The sequence below is a fragment of the Trifolium pratense genome, linkage group LG2 (assembly GCF_020283565.1).
Source record: "Trifolium pratense cultivar HEN17-A07 linkage group LG2, ARS_RC_1.1, whole genome shotgun sequence".
Lineage (NCBI taxonomy): Eukaryota > Viridiplantae > Streptophyta > Magnoliopsida > Fabales > Fabaceae > Trifolium > Trifolium pratense.
Genome location: NC_060060.1, coordinates 56,839,257 through 56,859,325, shown reverse-complemented (window position 1 = coordinate 56,859,325; position 20,069 = coordinate 56,839,257). Strand labels below are relative to the sequence as shown.

The following is a 20,069-nucleotide window of genomic DNA, read 5'->3' as shown; positions in this document are numbered from 1 at the left end:
ACCAACACCTAGTTTTATTTTCTTTTCTTCATCTCCTTCCTCCCCTCTTCTTTGTAAACTTCATCAACACAAACAATAAACCCAGATTTTTTTCTCCAAAATGTTGCCATAATTTTTCCAAAACTTTCTTCTTCGGTCAATTGTTTCTAATCTTCAAACCTAAATCAACTCTCTCATGGCTTCTGAAAACACCAACACGGAAACTGAATTGGAAGGAGCAGATTGAGAAATTAAGCTTGTTGTTCTGCTTTGTTGTTTTTAAGGATTGAGACTTGTAGTGTTATTAAGGTTGCGAAATTGAATATGGAAAAGGACTGGATTTTTTCTGTTGTTTGATTTGAGATTCAGTTGAAACTGAATTTGAGATTTACAAGTTTTTGAAGTTTTGGATTTGTGTTGATGAAGTTTAGTTATGGGTTTCTGGGTTTCATTTGTGTTGCTTCTTGCTCCTTTGTGCTCCTATTCCTTGGTTGTGATTTAGGGATTTCAATTTTCAATTTGGGGATCTGTTTTTTTTTTTTGGGTTTGTTTGATGAAGATTGATGAAGTTGGTGATGAAGATGAAGAACAAGAGAGAGAAGAAGATGAAGAACAAGAGAAATATTTGGTTGATGATGGTTCACCATTATATTCAGTGGACATGCAAATCCTACCGTTACACTTTTAATAAAAAGATCAAACGGTTCAGATTAAAACAAATTAACGGAGAGGACTAAAGTGGCAAACAGAGATATCTTTAAGGGACCAAAACGGACTTTATTTTCTTTAAGGGACCAATGTGAAACCTAAAATGTCTTTAAGGGACCATTTAACTAATTAAGCCTAAAAGAAACAATGCAAAATTAGCTATGAAGCGTCTAAGAAACAAGAAAATCTCTATTACACATCTCTTCATTTAATAAAACTATAGTATAACAATTAGCTATAAAGCGTCTAAAAAATTTATTCACAATAGAAAAATCTCTTTTAGGACATTTTGTAACTAATAAATCAATCATTTTAGAATAAAGAGAATCTCAAGTATTTGAGTGCAATTACTAGTTTTATATATGTCATTTACTAATACTACTACCCTATAAAAAAAATTTAGAGCCCCTATTTTTATGGGGCCTTATGCCGTCGCACATGTCGCACACCCCCAAAAGACCCCTCTAGCAATAGGAATAATAGCTTATATTGGTGGTTACTTGAAGAGATCTAACGATGGAGAGATCAATTAGAAAGATTGAAGAAAGCATCGTAGAGTGCAGCTGCCGAGACGTCGTCTCTCATCTCTCAAGAACAAGGCTTCAATAGGGGCTTGGGTACTGTAGGGTGTCCAAGTCCCACATCAAATAGTACGAAATTCTTTGTGGTGTATTATTTAATAACTAGTTTGGTTCTCCTCCATAATAACTAGCTTTAAGGCTTCCCAAGTGTTTGTGATACTTATATAAATGCTGGAGATGAGGCCAAGATTTTCTTGCAATCTTTATGTCAAATAGTAGAAGGAAAAGGAATATTTCAACAGAGGAATCTATATAATATAAAGAGACATACATACTCAATAAAAGAAGAATCAATGAAATTCACGTAAGGAAGAAAAAAAATAGAATCAATGAAACTCATAAAGTATTCCATTTGAATACAAATTGTGTGCGATACCAGAGCCTAATCAGCACAATATGTGAATATACAAGGATCACAATTTTTAACATTATGTACTTGTACACGAAGTTTTATATATACTTAAGAAAAATAAGATTGGCAGAACACGGAAAACTACTTTGGAGGTATCCAATAATACACTTCTTTAAAAGAAGGAACCCTACTAGCTAATATGAACAAAAAGCAATCCATTTTATTAACGAAAACATGATTCTGAGACTAAAATAATAACAAAACTAGCTGCCAAGTAAATCGAGCAGAATTTAGAGCTGAATGAATTGAACAAAGACAAATCCATTAAATAATAGGTTGTACCTGTCAGATTCAGACTTTTTTTAAGATGCATGCTTAAGGTCTTAAACATAATAGCAGACTACAATTGCACTAACATCTGAGCAGCTCTTTTAAATCACTTATTGAGTTCTTTAAATCAAAATAGCAACTTGAACCGAAAGGACGATGATTTAGTGATCGGTTATGAACAAACAAATTTCAATGAAATGAGCAAACAATAATTGTTCAACCTGTCAAATCACTAGCGTCTAGTGCAAGGAAGACAGTGCTCGAATTTCAAATCAATAGCATCTATATAAAAGGGGAATCATGAATCATATTGATGTGTGCAAGTGTTGCCATCCTGAACTATTCAATCATATTTATGCTTTATTAAGAATTTAATTTAACAACGAGCACAAAAAAGTGAACAATACATTTAAGTATAGGCTGCTGCATATATAATTATGGAGAAAATAGAATTATGCTTCCTACAAATCAAATAACTACCTTTGTAACGGCCACTAAGACTTCACCTTGGCTTTATAGTGATAGCAGGAAAGTGGCAGCAATACAGAGGCAACACCTTTGCATATTCCATCATGCTTTCATCAACAGGTTCAATTTATTTTTCAATTGCAACAAAAGTTTCATGTAGAAATATGATCAAAACAACACATTGACATTAGGCAACTAAATCAGTTGACTACAATAGCCAAAGCTGGACACATGATGCATCTGCTGTTGAAATTCAGAGTTGTTGTACTTACTGATATAGCGATAAACGCATGCTGCTTCTGTGATTCTTCACATCTGGACCCATTGTCCAACTATCAATAGACATCTCAAATATAATATACATTCTTGAGACATTTTTATGTATCAATCTGATTTCATTAAGAGCTTTTGCAACACTAGTGCAATTAATCTATAATTGTTGTTGAAATTGGTGTCGAGGAGGATAATTGGAAGCGTGACGTCGCGTTTCGTAAAGGGGAACCTCCATGTGAGAACCGTTACTCTCTGTATCTTCTCCAAAAAAACTGCCCCACATTCGAGGATCCCGATCCTCTCCTGTGTGTTATTTCCTGCTGTCTATCGTAGGCTGAAAACAAAAGAAACTAAAGAGACAGAATATGTGGTGAAGAAGGCTGAGAGGGATGGTGAGGCGATGACGGCGGTGAAATAGGAGACTTGCTATAAAATATACTAGAAACATACTTTGTTGTACATCAGAAACAAAAACCGTAGATAACAGAACTCCCACAAAACAAAATTTTTTGTGACATCAACGATTCAGTGCATATACATTTCAGATAGATAAGAATGACAGAACATGGAAAACTACATTAGATAAATAAGCTTTGAATGAAAAATCAAAGCTTGTTAAAGTTAAAAAAGACAAGGAAAAGGCGAATAAACCTTTAATTTTGACTCACTTCACGCGCCATAACAAGTTACTTCTTTGGTCATAATAATGCAAGGAATAACAGGATATTATATTTCCCAAACCATAACAAGTTTGCTTTCAGTCTCTATAGACCTGTATCCATGATCCCATTCCCTCACCCAAGATATCTGGTGTATTCTACTTCTGTATCGAAATGATTTTTTTAATATATATAAAGCATCTAGATATTAGCTATTGTTGATTAAGAAAACCATTGGCTAGTGTTGGGTTTTAAATATTGGATACAATTTCGCAAAAACAACAATAGCCAAATGTTGGACCAAGATGTCGTAGCATGTCCGTACAACATGTGTCTCTTGAAGCAGCGCACCTAAATTTTGTTTTATATCTTTTTGAAGATTTGATTTACAAATAAGTTCATACTTATCCAGCAAGCTAAAACGCACCTTCTACTGCAAGATACCTAAGGCGGTTTGTTTTATTTGTTACAAAAATATGTTTTATATGTTGTGGGGTAGTGAGGGGAGTGAGACACGGTCTCATATCTAGGAGTTCCTAGGTAGAGTATAGCACGAGTAGTAGCTAGGTGACAAGTTGTAAACGGGGCGTTTACTGATAACTTAGAACTAGTACTATTATAGTGGATTCCTCCTGGATTGGTATCCCCATAGTAGGTGTGTTTACACTGAACTGGGTTAACAAACCTACTGTGTTCTTTATTATTCTGCAGTTTATTATTTTGCTTGTCTGCTGTTTGATTTATATAGACAACTGGTGTAGCATCTGTCAAAGCATTTGTCCACTGCGTGCCAGGAATTTTAGCTAGAGCAAGTGTAATACAATTAGTACAAACTGAACCCAACAACACTCTTATGACATCAATAATTTTCAAGTCCTACCAATTTCCCAAAACACACTTATCCAAAAGAAATGACAAAAGCCTTATTTCCATTGAGTGAAGCAACTAAATAAATGAAATGATGAAACAATGTTGAAACATAAATATCATAATACCTAGTTTTAGTCTTACAACAGACCTCTTGAAATCATTTCACGAAGAAGTTTCTCTGCCTTATCATTTTCATCTTTATCAAATAGAGAATGGATAATAATTTCATACGTTGCAGCATTTGGAATGCAACTATTGTCTTTCATTTTTGACAGCATGGTCAATGCTTCGTCAAACAAACCCTTGTTACAAAATCCTTTGATCATAACAGTATATATATGAACATCTAGATTGTAGCCTTTGACCAAAAGATCTTCAAAAACCTTTCTCGCATCCTCCAGCCTTCCACCTTTACACAATCCACCAATAAGAATAGTGTACGTGCACATATCTGGCTGAATATCGTTCTCTATAATTTTGGTTAATAATGCAATTGCCTTGTTAACATCATGGTTTTTGCACAAAGCATCCAATATAGAATTATAAGTAAATATATCAGGTGGTTGACCTCTATCATGCATCTCATTGACAAGCTCCAAAGCATATGAGATTCTTCCTGATTTGCACAAACCATCAATAAGGGAATTGTAAGTTACCACATTAGGTATAATTTTTCTGCAATGCATTTCATTGAAGAGATTGATGGCTTCATCTACCATTTTAATCTTACAAAATCCATTAATCATGATACTGTAGCTATGAACATCAGGAGCCACTCCCATCTGAGCCATAGTGTTGAATATACCATTGGCCTTGTTAATTTCTTTAACTAAGCAATATCCATCCATTAAAGAGTTATAAGTAACAACATCAGGTTTAACACCTTTTCTCATCATCATAGCAAACATAGTTTTAGCTTCTTTCACTTTTCCTTCTTTACAAAATGCATCAACCAATATATTAAAGGTATAAATATTATGGTTGATGTTTTCCGATACCATTTTATTAAACAGATGAATTGCTTCTTTTAACCGACCTACGATGCAAAAGCCGTTAATTAAAGTATTGTAAGTGACTACATCAGGAGAAAGTTTCTTAGCAATCATTTCAGAGTATAAATGAAAAGCATGATTAACAAGTTTATCCTTGCACATACTATCAATAATTGCATTGTACATTACCACATTAGGTTGAAGCAGTTTCTCATCAACTCGTCTCAGCAGTTGTAGGGCTGTTCTTGTTTGTCCAAGTTTACATAACCCATTGATCAAGGTCCCATAACTAACATGACCTAACCGGAATCCCTGCGCTACGACCTTATCATGAAAGTTGAATGCTTTATGGATCTGACCTTTGAGACAGAGACCCTTAATGAGTGTAGTCAATGTTATGACATCTGGATGAAAACCCTTTTTGAGAATGTTGGCAAATACAGAAAAGGAAAGAGAGATTTGACCTAATTGTGAAAAACAATTGATCAATATGTTGGAAGTGACTAAATCTGAGGAAATTCCATTTAATTCCATCTGTCGATGAAGTGAAACAACAGTGGAGTATTGATTGAGCTTAACAAAGGAACCTAAAATTTTGTTAAATCGGAAGATGGATGGATTGTTTTGAAGTAGCAATTGATTGAATAAGCAAACGAGATTTTGTTCGTCTTTATTTTGGTTGTGGAATTGAGAGTATAGGCTTTTAGGTGAAGAGGAGAAGAAGCGAATGAATTTAGGGTTTTGGAGTTTTTGAAAATTAGGAGAAGAAGCAACATACGACATTGTTGTTTGTTTGGTTTAAAATGAAAATCGATTAATCTTAAGTGTATGTTTGGTTTTAATTTTGGAGGATCCAGAATTGATTCTGGACGTGTAGAATTGATTCTGACTTGTTTGGTTTCTCAAAAGTAGAATTGATTCTGCCTCCAGAATTGATTCTACTTGAAGCTAGAAATCGTAGCTTCTGATTCTAGAATTGATTTTTACACTCAAATTTTTTGTTCAATTCACTATTTCATGAATATATCCAAACATAAACCACTTCAGCTTAAAATCAATTTTGGCCAGAATCAATTTTACAGAATCAATTCTGCCAAAATCAATTCTCTCCGCCGCAGAACCAAACACACGCGAGCTTAAAATTAATTTTGGCCAGAATCAATTTTACAGAATCAATTCTGCCAAAATCAATTCTCTCCGCCGCAGAAGTGGGAGAGAATTGATTTTGGCATAATTGAAATCTTGAATGAATGATAATTTAATCTCAATGTGTAGGGGTTTTCACGGTGAGGCTTATCCAAGTGTAGAAGTGGGAAGCCCGGCCTAAAGTATTTCTCTGCATAGAATTGCCCAAAAAAAAATTTATAAGTATATTTAATTAAATAAGTTACTCCCTCCGTCCCAAATTATAAGGGAAAAAAGCCTTTTTTTTGTCCGAAATTATAATGGAGAAAGTCATTTTCAAGAATATTTTTTCCTTATTCTCATAAAATTAAATGCAAATTGCATTTAATTTTCTCTCTCTACCTTTTTCTCAATAAACAACAACCAATAAAAATTGTTTTTACATCTTCCTATGCAACTTATTCCAAACAAAAACATATTTCAAATTCTCATGTTTTACTTTTTCTTAATAAGTGTGATTTTTTTATTTTCTCTTATAATTCTGGACGGAGGGAGTAGATTGCAGTACAGTAAAAAAACATTTTAGCCTATTAGATCGGTCTATTTAAGTTATATGCATAATTTTTTTTTTTTTGAAGAAGCCAAAATGGAATATATTAACACAAACAGCCTCCCCAACACAAGACGTACTGAGGTAGACTAAAAAAGTTTACAATAGAGTCATAGAGATGCAAACACAATCAAATCATACAAGACCCAAACACAACAATGGACTAGACCACCAGCTATGGTAATTCGAAGCTAACGTAATACTCGTCGACTTCAACCACCTAAAGGAGAAAAACTTGATCTTATCCAACAAAAGATGAGGTGTGCCCGTTGAGCCTTTGAACAAACGATGATTTCTCTCTGTCCATATCACCCAAACACAAACTAGCCAAAGAAGCTATAGAAAAGACCGTCGCGCTCGAGATACACCTGCGGAAGCTGTAAATTGGACAAAATTATCACGCAAAGTAGTAAAATCCATCGGAGGAATGTCAACCCACGCACGAACTAAATCCCAAAGAGAGCCAGCAATGCTACAAGATAAAAATAAATGATGGGCCGACTCAGCCACACCACAACCAAACACACAAGAATCAACGGTAGAAGACAAAACTCCACGAGTGACCAGATTGGCTCTCGTGGGCAACCTATCCCGCAATAAGCTCCACGTAAAGATGAAAACCTTCAACGGAACCTGAGGGTGTCAAATAAGGTTTTCCGCATCATGTAAAGCAACATAAGCCTGATGAGTCAGAATCTGATAACCTCCAGCAATCGTATACCCTGCATCAGGATCTGGGTGCCACTGCCACCTGTCCAAAGTCTGATCCTGCAAAGAAATGTCAAGAAGTAAAAACTGACACTCCCTCAACAACTCCTCCCACGCCCTCAACTGCCTCCGCCACACCCACGCCTCTTCATCTGCCCTCCACCCTAAAGCAAACATCTCTGCGACCGAGTGCGATTTGGTCTTAGCCAACGCAAAAAGGCGACCAAACCGCTCCCTCAACGAGATCTCATCCAACCAAGGATCGGTCCAAAAAAGAGTATCTAAACCATCCCCTACCCTCCTCATAACATGCTCCCCAAACCACCTACCACGTAACTCACCCTCACCCTCTCTAATACGCACAATCTCCCTCCACCACACCGAGCCTCGCTGACCTCCCTCGCAAAGTCTACCATCCTCAACCCCATACCGAGCTGCCAAAACTCTAAACCACATGCCCTCTCTGTCCACCAGCATCTTCCAACACCACTTACCCAACAACGCCAGGTTGAATTCACGCAACCGTCTAACCCCCAAACCTCCAAACTCCTTACGCGAACAAATGTCTTTCCAACTAACCCAAGAGATTTTCCTAGAATCCTCACACCCCCCCCCCCCCCCCCAAAAAAAAAATTTAATGAAAAGAGATTCAATAGAGGAAATGATACCTGAGGGAACCTTGAAGAAAGAAAGAAAGAACATAGACAGGTAAAGAAGTCAAGACAGACTTTAACAAAACCAGACGACCACCAAACGACAAGAAGCGACTTTTCCACCCAGACAATCTATTCTTTATACGAGACAACACCGATTCCCAAAACACCAAGCGCTGCGGATCACCCCCCAATCTGAAGACCCAAGTAAAGGAAAAGAATCTTTCCCACTTTACAACACAAGACAGGCGCAGCTTCGCCTAACCAGGAATCTGGAATATTAACGCCAATCAATAAGCTCTTATTAAAATTTACCTTCAACCCCGACATAGTCTCAAACAACACTAAAACAGCTCGAAGAGCTCGAACATTTGCCCAACTTTTAACCCCCAACATGAGAGTATCATCAGCGAACTGAAGATGTGACACCCTGATTGACTCCTGACCACCAATACTATATCCCGTAAACAAATTACGCGCTACCATCGCTTCCATAAGCACACTGAGACCCTCAGCCGCCAGAAGAAAAAGGAAAGTTGAAATCGGGTCACCTTGCCGAAGACCTCGCCGAAGAGGAAATTCATCAGTCGGACTACCATTAACTAACACAGAAGTTGTACCGTGCAAACACATTCTCTAATCCACTTTCTCCACAAAGTTGGAAACGACATTCTCCCCATAACGTCATCAAGATACCCCCAATCCACCGAATCATAAGCTTTCTCAAAATCTACCTTAAATAACATAAGATCCTTTTTAGACTTACGCGCCTCATCCACTATCTCGTTTGTAATTAGAATACCATCAAGAATTTGCCTATTCTTCACAAACGCAGTCTGGGACTCAGATATTACACTGCCAATCACTTGTCGCAACCTATTAGCTAAAACCTTCGCCAGAATTTTATAAAGGCTTCCCACAAGCGAAATAGGCCGAAAGTCGTTCAACCGTTGAGGATTATCCGTTTTGGGGATCAAAGCAATGAACGTAGCATTAATACCTTTAGTCAACCTGCCGTTCCGATGAAAGTCAAAAAGGAAACGCATAACGTCACCTCTCATCTCGACCCATAAATCTTTGATAAAACCAAAATTAATTTCGTCGGGACCCGGACTTTTATAACTGTCACAATCTCACACAGCTTGTTTCACCTCAGCCTCCGTAAAGGGTTTGATTAAACCTCCAACCTCCACCTGATTCAACCGCTTAAATTGAAGGTCTTCAACCCCCGACCTCTCCACATTAGGTGCCTTAAAGTGAGACTCAAAATGCGAAAACACTGCCTGCCTAATCGGAATTACCCCCTCCAACGTAACACCATCAACCTGAATAACGGATATAGCATTCCTGCGACGGCGACTCGCCAAAATCGAATGAAAGTACTTAGAGTTAACGTCCCCTTCCTTGAGGCACAACGACCGAGATTGTTGCCAACTGATGCTTGCGTGTAGCTTAGACAGCGAATGGATATCATACGAAACCCCATGAAGCTCGGTTAACTCCGCCTCAGAAAGATCATCTTCCTCCCCCTTCTCATCAAGAGCAGACAGCCTAAACTTCAAAGAATCAATGCGACTAGGAATATTTTGAGCATGAGCCAAGTGCCAATCTCTCAGAGCCACCTTGATCATCTTGAGTTTTTCCTTGAGCACATAACTACCCCGGCCATCAACCTGAAACGAATTCCACTTTTCTCGGACAAACGCATTGTAACCGGGAATATCCTTCCAACACTTAAGCATCCTCGACGGACGAGGTCCCTAATCTTCCTCGTTCGCAGACAAGACCAAAGGCAATGGTCAGACAACCCCCGTAACTTAGCTACTTGTTTGCAATTGGGCCAAGAAAAGCACCACTCCTAAGATAAAAGGAACCTATCAAGACGGCTCATCGAAACACCGTCCCCTTTGAACCAAGTAAACTTACGTCCAATTAAGGGAAGATCAATCAGAGAATTATCTTCAATAAATCGATTAAAAGGGATATGATCCAAGGATCGATGCCCGTCCCTAACCGACCGTCTTTCATCAATGTGCTTGGCAGCGTTAAAATCCACACACACACACCTTCTTTTCTACCAATGAATCAAGCCGCACCGAAAAATAATCCCATAGCCCTTGCTTAGCCCCGTCGTTGCAAGGCGCATAGACATTTGCCACATGAAACTCATCCCCTGTCCTAAGAAACCGACCATGACACCACAAAACATGCCCACGGCTTTCAGTCGACTAAACCTCCACCTCAGAAGTGTCCCACAGAGTCAAAAGCCCTCCTGACGCCCCAAGCGATGGGCGATAAGAGAACCCGTGTGGAGAGCTGCCCCAGAGAATTTTATAAAGAAATTCATCGAGAATTTGCAATTTCGTCTCCTGGATACAAAAAATAAAGGGTTTCAGATCCCCCACCATCTTACGCACTTCCTTCCTCTTTTCAGGGCCTCCCAGCCCTCTAATATTCCAAGAAATAATCTTCATAAAAAACACATATCCCCCCCCCACAGCCAAAAAACCACAACACTAGCACTCGTTGTCCCTCCGGGTCCCCCCTGCCCCAGACAACTGCCCTGTAAACTACTTCTTTCCTTTGCTCGCCCTTGAAAGAATATTGAACATGTTCACACTGTCTCCCTTAAACTTGACCCCGATAGTTTTCCCGATCCCCCACACATCATCCACCGCCATTTTGTCATTGCCTTGAACCGCCACCCAATTCATCCAATCGTTATTGGCAGAACCCGACGAGGATAAATCTCCTGACGAGACTTGACAACTCATAGAGCAAGATGGATTAACCCCGTCCCCGCCCCTTCGCCGACGAACGCTCTTCTTTAAAGCCTTTAACACCTCACAACGATCTTTGCTTGACATCCTAGCCACATTTTTAATGTTATGGAGAGGATGACGAAGCATCCCTCTTGCTTTCTTTCTCTTCAGATCCTGCTCCCCGATCATATTAAGTTTCGATCCTTGGTGAAACACCTTTCTGCTCCTCTTACTAGCTGAAAAGATCACTCCTGCATCCCCGTGATTCTGATCCTGCAGCCATTCCAAGCTCCAAGGCCCTGAAATAATGGATCGTCTCGCCTCCGGTGGGCAGGAATTTGTGCGCTTGCTAATAACCGGTCGAATAGTAGGCCTAACCTGAGCCTCCACCAAGGGGTAAGGCGCCTCTGCCTGACCATCATGATCACCGAGCGCTTCCTTAGAACCCTTCCCCAAAACATATGAAATCCCGACTCTCTCAGGACCTGGTTTAGCTTCAGACTTGTATAACAATTCATCATCCCGCATGCCTTGGCCTTCAACGAGATCCTCCTCATCAAGCCCTTCCTTAAATTTATCGATTAACATGTCCACACTGCGGTTAACCTCCGGATCCACCTGACCTTCACTGTAATCAGCTTGAGATTCCTCAAACTCACTCCCCTCGTCAAAAAGACAAGAATCCTCTCCCATAGCGTACCCCCATTCCTCCACGATCTTAATCTCCACTATGATTCCGTCCACCAGCACAGACACACTTTTTTTGATTATGTCAAGTTCCGGTGTAGCTATTAAGACTCGCGCGAAGTCTAATCTGGTCTTTTCAACATAACTACTATTCGTTCGAAGGAACCGTCCACTTTCAAAAACGCACAGCTGGAAGAATTGCTCATTCCAAGCATGAAGAGGAACTCCATACAAACGGACCCAAGCACCTCTCCGATAAGGTGATGTCTCCTTATCCCATCGCATCCAATTCCAAAAAACTAGTTGGAAGAACTCCTTAGCATTGTTGATCACTGACATAGCATCTCCATTCTCAGTGCTATGGACAAAAACCTTATCGGCACCCATTGGAATGAGAATCAGATCACTAAAACCCGCGTCCATAATTTTGTTCTGCACCACAGAAAGCGATTCACCATTGAAGACTGTAGCCACTACCCCTTTGTAAGCCCACTCCGTATCATTAGGCTTCGATTTATAGCTTCGCATAAAGACTTTGCAGTCCTTGACTGAATCATTTAGCTGCTCAACCTTATTCGCAGACTTTACTACCCCTTTTATTGAGTCTGCCTTTTTTGACTATCTCCTCCTGCCGAGCCCCTAGCTTGATAACCACCTCCCCCACCTGCACTCCTTCCCATGGGGAACTACTATCCTTCTCCGCAGTAATATCAATACTACAGCATAATCATTAATTTTCTTCGGCGACTTATTATTACCAGCACATCCTGTAGGCTCTACATTCCTTGCTGAGTCTTGCTGCCCCACTTTCAGCTACTGCACTTCTTCTCCTTTTCTTAATCCACCCCTTTGCCTCTCCGAGTTCCTTCCCACCCCGGAAACATTGCGTTCAAACATGGCAACACTAACTTTAACCCGAAAATATCCAAACCAAACATTGTTGATAGCATTCAACAATTTTGTCACTTTTTTAACATTAGAAAATTTAACGAAACCGTAAGGTTTACCGTATCTATTTCTTTTTTTTTTGCAACAAACACGTCCTCCAGCATACCACAGACTTCAAAACCCTTCCTCAAATAAAAGTTCGACATTTGTGCTGGAAAATTTGTGAAATAAAAAGATACGTACCGTTTTAGAGCACAACCCGAAGCACCACCATCACCAATTTATTATGTGAACGCTCAACATCGCCATTCCCATAATTTAACTCCGCACTCGCACCGCCGTTGTTGCCCTTAACCGTGCCTTGGCCAAAATGATTTCTGCCATACTCTTGCTTCTTCAAGGAATTCTACTCCTCCTGCATAACACGGTTATTATAAACAACACACTTAGAATCATGAATTTCTTCCTCCCTTCCATGATTGAAACCCAAACGGTGTCTATCTGCATTCCTTCCATCGTGATTTCGGCCGGAATCTCTACCTCTACCGTCCTCCCTTTCCTCCTGCCTACATCGCCGACCACTGGAAGCTTTCCGCCGCCCTTCCATGGCTGAAAACGATCACGTTCTAGAATTGAAGGAGAAGGATCGCGCAACACGCCAGTTCCTTGACCGATGAAACATGCTCCGCCCTCTGTTATATCGTGACCTGCTTCTTCCAGATCGATAGTGATTGCAGACCTGGTGATTGGGAATACAACACCGATCGTGAGAAATATCTCGTCCAGGTTTCGAGCGCGATCGCGAATGGTGATCATAGGTTCGTCTATGTCTGTCCTGTTTTCGTTCATCCTGTCTAAGCTCTTTCCACCCTCTCCGTCGCACCTCAGCCCATTCTCCACTATCAATGGAATCGCCCCTCGTTTCTGCCTTACTTCCGGTGAAGGCGATGACCGAAACTGTCGTCCTAGGCTTGCCCTAGAAGCAGCTCTTCTCTCTCTTTCTCTCTAACTCTCTCTCTCTCTCTCTCTCTCTCATCGCTCTGTTTTTTTTAAATATTTTATTATTATTATTATTTATATTTATATATTAAAATTTGTATTTTGATTAAATTATAAATTTATTAATTTTTTCTGTAGTTTTGGTTCCGGCGAACGAATAATCATTGAATCCTACTCTAAATCACTAGCATGGCTATCAAAATCATGAGCATTAGCATGTAGGTTCCAGATCCAAGTAGTAGTATCGGGTCCCTTAGCTATTGTTCTTGAGAAATGACCAAGTTTTGCCCGTTGCTCGAAAGAAGTTTTTATGGGATCCCTATCTACCAAAATTTTGACGGGTGCGTTTGTTACAGATTAAAAAAATAGTGATTTTGATGTAAAATAATTTAGAGATTAGTTTTTATAGATTTTTAGAAAAGTTGAATTTACATTGTGTTTGTTTATTATAATAAAAATCACTTTTTTTAAATAAAATAATCTTTAGTTTGTTTAGATACAACTTATAAAAGTGATTTTTTTAAGGAAAACACTTAATAGCACGACACATGGTTGTCGTCTAGGAAACACCGACACTCCTCAGATTAGGCGTGTCTGTGTCGGACACGTTGTTATACCCTAATTTTGTCCTACCTATTCCATAAATTATTTTTCATCTCATTCTCATATTTCTCATCTTTTTATTATTAAAAAAAATTTTCAAATCCCAAAAGACATTTTAAATTCTTATTTGTTTTTATTTTTACTATTGTTATTTTATTATTATTGTGACAATTATAAAAAATGAAAGAAAGAAAAAAACAGAGTAAAAGAATAAAAGGGGGGAGAATCAGTACAATGAAAATAGGACAAAACAATACTGAGCTGTGTTCTGCTTCCTGCTATGAGTTTCAAATTATGTCTAAACCAAGTTCAAGTCTTGCCCTCTTTCTTCGTTGACCTTTTTTTCTTTGCCATTCTGGTGTTACTGCAAAAACTGAACCACTGCATCAACACCTCATGTCACAATCTCTCTAACTCTCAATTTTGTCTTTTGATTCACCTGAAACCCTAATTTTCTAGTATAAGTAGAGGTAACATTTCAGAGCATGAGGGGGCGATTTTGGAGAAAAACAGAGAAGAGAAAAACCAAAAAACTCATCTTTTCATCACTTTTCCAACAAGTTCGAAATCCATTAAAACCACTTCCAACCTTCAATTTTCTTCACCCAAATCACTCCAAGAACCTACCTAAGCTTGAACCCACAAGAAAAACGAAGGAAAACCGTCAAGAGGGGCTTACTCAAAGTTCAAAATAGCAAAGAAAAGTGTAGGTGTTAACCCACCAAAACAAAGCTCGAAACCAGTAAGATTCTGAACACTTTTTACTCCTGAATATCATATGAAGCTTTTACAACCTTTAATTTTGCTTAAATCGCACAAATGTAGGTTTTCAAAATTTTGGGGGTTTTAAAGTTTCGAACTTTTTTTTTGAGATATAAACATCTATTGAAAAATCTAAGTTTATATTCATGATCTATGCAAAATTTCAAGCAAAATCATATACTCATTTGTAATTTTTGACGAAGTTTTGATGTTGTTGTTGTTTGGCCGTGAAGCTTGATGAAGCTTCCATGGCTTCTCTGTTGTTGTTCTTCGTCGTGAAGGAGGAGAAGGAGGTTGAAGACGATGACGTGGCGGCACGTCATTGGCTCCCTCCTTTTTTTAAAACGCGTCCGTTCGATCAATCCAGTGACCAAGATCTGTTGAGTGATTTTTAAATCACAGCCACATGCTTTAATCAAAGGGCTCAGATCCATGAAGTCCACCGTGCGCCTCTGTTCTTATGCCACATTTGATTCTGTCCTGTTTTTTTTTTTTTTTTTTTTTGAACGAAAATCAGATGGGCTGGGCCTGGTGTTGCAGGTTGCTATTGCTTCACCCCCAGTACCCAGTTTCGCACCACCAATTACGTTTTGCTTAATTTTTAGTGCTTATTTATATAAGTGCTTATTCAAATAAGAGCTTATTCACATAAGTGCTTATTTAAATAAGTGTTTATCATTTGGAAATGATTATTTGAGTTATTGATTAATTAGTCAATTAATTAAATACTTGATTAAGTGAGTAACCATTTAAGTTGTTTGATAAAAAGTACTTAAATTACTAAGTGCTTAAATGGTTAAACACTTAAATAAGTGATTGTTAGTTAAGTGATTAATTAATCAACACCTCTCATGCTTATTTTAATAAGTTCATATTTAATGTTTTAATTGCTTGCTTGAATTAATACTTTCATCTTCTTTTTATTTCTCAAAAGCACTTCATTACTTTGAAAACCCCAAAACTCAACTTTCTCTTAATAAATACGATTAAGCAAAATTGACGAGGTTAACAAAAAGCTTCAATTGGCGCATATATGTATATATTTTGTTTGCTTGATTTGTTTTTTTGTTTTGCTTTAATCGTAAAAAACTCAATAAATAGAATGAAAAAGGAAGGAACTGACGTATGACTTTCTCTACCCGAATGGTTCCGAGGCCCTGACGTATGACTCGTGTCTCGGACCATTCTCATTCTCAAACCTTAAAACACAAAAAAAATATCTCTTAATCTTTTCTGTTGATTTTGTTAAATCAAATTAAAACGACTTAAGATTAAAAGGATGAAAAAGGAAGGGACTGACGTATGACTTTCTCTACCCGAATGGTTCCGAGGCCCTGACGTATGACTCGTGTCTCGGACCATCCTCATTCTCAAACATTTTCACAAAAATTCATAAAATCAACTCAACACACTCAAACCTTTTTCACTGCCCTCGCGCGCAGTAAAAGTAAAACCCTTTTCACAAAACGGGTGACGTTTTCGTCCATTCTCCGTAATACAAACCACGCTTAAGCCTCCAAAGTGCGAGCATACAAGCAGCGTTTAATACGAGAATGCGACTTGGACGTCATGCGTCTAAAAGCAACCAACCCACAAACATTTTTACCCCTGAACTACGAAACCCTGATTTTCCTATTGCACCTGAAAATACGTAGGAGCAGGATTCAACATCTTGTCGGGCATAATAATAAAAAACAAACATTTTTCCCCGTATACATAATCATATTAACAATAATAAAAAACCTTTTTTCTATTGATGAAGCAAGAAACAAGTGATCAAGCAAACATTAAAAAACACATTAAAGGAAACAAACAATTTCCCTCTAAAAGGTTCCCGTTGAGTACAACAGATGTGAGGGGTGCTAATACCTTCCCCTCGCATAGCCAACTCCCGAACCCATTTCTCTACCCTTCAAGGTTTTCTCGATATTTTCCTTTCCCTTCTTTGGGATAAATAAAATTCGGTGGCGACTCTGTTTCTTTTCGAGTGTTCACACTCGAGGATATTTTTCGCGCCGCGACACACGTGTCGGTGTCCGACACCGACATTGACACTTATGATTACACTAAATTATGTCACTTTTCCAATTTTTTATCGGTGTCGACGTGTCTGTGTCTGTGTCGTGTCCGGTATCTGTGTCCCCGCTTCATAGGTTATCGTCAATAGCACACGACTAGTATTAATGACCATATAATTAATTACTCTCCTATCTTAATTATTTATTTTTTTGGGTAAACATTTATCCTTGAATTTTTATGCGCCAAAAAGAATAGTTAATTTTCTCTTGTTAAAATAAATAAATTTAAAATTTGCAAAGAAAGATTCCTATAATGTATATTAAAATGACAGAAAAAAAAAAGTTAAAATTTCGAATGATGTACACGAGTTGACTGAAAAGTAGGGATAAAAAATCATGTTAGAAAACTTGTTGAAATATTTTATAAAAGTTGTATTGTTTGCAAACTCTAATCCTAACCCCTTTTTCCCACATTTGTGGAGTTCAGCTAATGTCACATGGTCATGTTATAATAACACCCTTCAACTGAATGCGATCTTCCGTTTCATGTCCATGACTTTTATAGAATTTGCAGCACTTCGTTATGTCTATCCTTGATGATTTCTTAATCTCTCTAGGGAATCTCACCCCGGACTCTACAAACTCGTGTTTATACACTCCTACAAGATTCGTTCTCTAGATGTGCTCATAGGAGTGTATTTAGAGAAATTACCACGTGGTCCTCACCCTGTTGTTCTGTTTGCTGGCTCAGTTGATCTGATTGGCTATGGGGAATCGTCTCCTAGTTTCGCATGATATTTACATTCATTAAGCAAATCTTGCCAAAACACTTCAATATGAATCTCTTTATGTCTAATTTCAACTTGATTGATTTGATTAGTATCCTCTTCAACATCTTGATGTGGTTCAAGCTTACTCCCTCCCTTGTAAAACTTTTGTCCTTTTAGCCTTTTACTTTTATCCCAAAACTTTGATTCTTTTAAGAATTCAATGTACAATTAATGATATTTTACCATTTGTACCTTACAAGAATAAAAGCATTTATTAAATGACCAAAGATTTGGGACGGAGGGGGTAACAAAATTTAAGCACTCTTCAGCAGCATCTCTTAAATCATCATTTACTTCAACATTACTAGGCCCTTGACTAATAATTCTCCTCTTCTTCGAAAAAAACTTCCTCTAACTATTTTCTCCGTCCCTTCTGCTGAAGCAATTGTTGCAACAAAATTAGGATTTTGCATTGCTCTTGCCAAGAAACTCATCATCTGTTTTTTGTTTCTATTTAAGCTTTCCTTCCACTGTTTCAAAGGAAAATTCTACTATTCTGTTGATATTAAGTACTAAATTATGAATATTGTTTTCTCCATTCCAACAATAGGCAGGGGCGTCTCCGAGTTTTTGGAGGCTCTGTGCAAAATATAAAAGTGGCCCTTTAATAAAAATAGGCCATAATAAAAGAAACAATGCAAAATTAGCTATGAAGCGTCTAAGAAACAAGAAAATCTCTATTACACATCTCTTCATTTAATAAAACTATAGTATAACAATTAGCTATAAAGCGTCTAAAAAATTTATTCACAATAGAAAAATCTCTTTTAGGACATTTTGTAACTAATAAATCAATCATTTTAGAATAAAGAGAATCTCAAGTATTTGAGTGCAATTACTAGTTTTATATCTCTCATTTACTAATACTACTACCCTATAAAAAAAATTTAGAGCCCCTATTTTTATGGGGTCTTATGCCGTCGCACATGTCGCACACCCACAAAAGACCCCTCTGGCAATAGGAATAATAGCTTATATTGGTGGTTACTTGAAGAGATCTACCGATGGAGAGATCAATTAGAAAGATTGAAGAAAGCATCGTAGAGTGCAGCTGCCGAGACGTCGTCTCTCATCTCTCAAGAACAAGGCTTCAATAGGGGCTTGGGTACTGTAGGGTGTCCAAGTCCCACATCAAATAGTACGAAATTCTTTGTGGTGTATTATTTAATAACTAGTTTGGTTCTCCTCCATAATAACTAGCTTTAAGGCTTCCCAAGTGTTTGTGATACTTATATAAATGCTGGAGATGAGGCCAAGATTTTCTTGCAATCTTTATGTCAAATAGTAGAAGGAAAAGGAATATTTCAACAGAGGAATCTATATAATATAAAGAGACATACATACTCAATAAAAGAAGAATCAATGAAATTCACGTAAGGAAGAAAAAAAATAGAATCAATGAAACTCATAAAGTATTCCATTTGAATACAAATTGTGTGCGATACCAGAGCCTAATCAGCACAATATGTGAATATACAAGGATCACAATTTTTAACATTATGTACTTGTACACGAAGTTTTATATATACTTAAGAAAAATAAGATTGGCAGAACACGGAAAACTACTTTGGAGGTATCCAATAATACACTTCTTTAAAAGAAGGAACCCTACTAGCTAATATGAACAAAAAGCAATCCATTTTATTAACGAAAACATGATTCTGAGACTAAAATAATAACAAAACTAGCTGCCAAGTAAATCGAGCAGAATTTAGAGCTGAATGAATTGAACAAAGACAAATCCATTAAATAATAGGTTGTACCTGTCAGATTCAGACCTTTTTTTTAAGATGCATGCTTAAGGTCTTAAACATAATAGCAGACTACAATTGCACTAACATCTGAGCAGCTCTTTTAAATCACTTATTGAGTTCTTTAAATCAAAATAGCAACTTGAACCGAAAGGACGATGATTTAGTGATCGGTTATGAACAAACAAATTTCAATGAAATGAGCAAACAATAATTGTTCAACCTGTCAAATCACTAGCGTCTAGTGCAAGGAAGACAGTGCTCGAATTTCAAATCAATAGCATCTATATAAAAGGGGAATCATGAATCATATTGATGTGTGCAAGTGTTGCCATCCTGAACTATTCAATCATATTTATGCTTTATTAAGAATTTAATTTAACAACGAGCACAAAAAAGTGAACAATACATTTAAGTATAGGCTGCTGCATATATAATTATGGAGAAAATAGAATTATGCT

The 20,069-nt window shown here is 37.7% G+C and overlaps 1 protein-coding gene across 1 annotated transcript; it reads right to left on the bottom strand.

Moving 5' to 3' along the window:
- Nucleotides 1-4,025: 4,025 nt before the first annotated feature.
- On the bottom strand, nucleotides 4,026-6,030 carry LOC123907380 (putative pentatricopeptide repeat-containing protein At1g12700, mitochondrial). Its single transcript, XM_045957615.1, has one exon. It carries the CDS (start codon nucleotides 5,993-5,995, stop codon nucleotides 4,358-4,360), a length of 1,638 nt encoding a protein of 545 aa, XP_045813571.1. The 5' UTR covers nucleotides 5,996-6,030; the 3' UTR covers nucleotides 4,026-4,357.
- Between the last annotated feature and the right edge of the window lie 14,039 nt (nucleotides 6,031-20,069).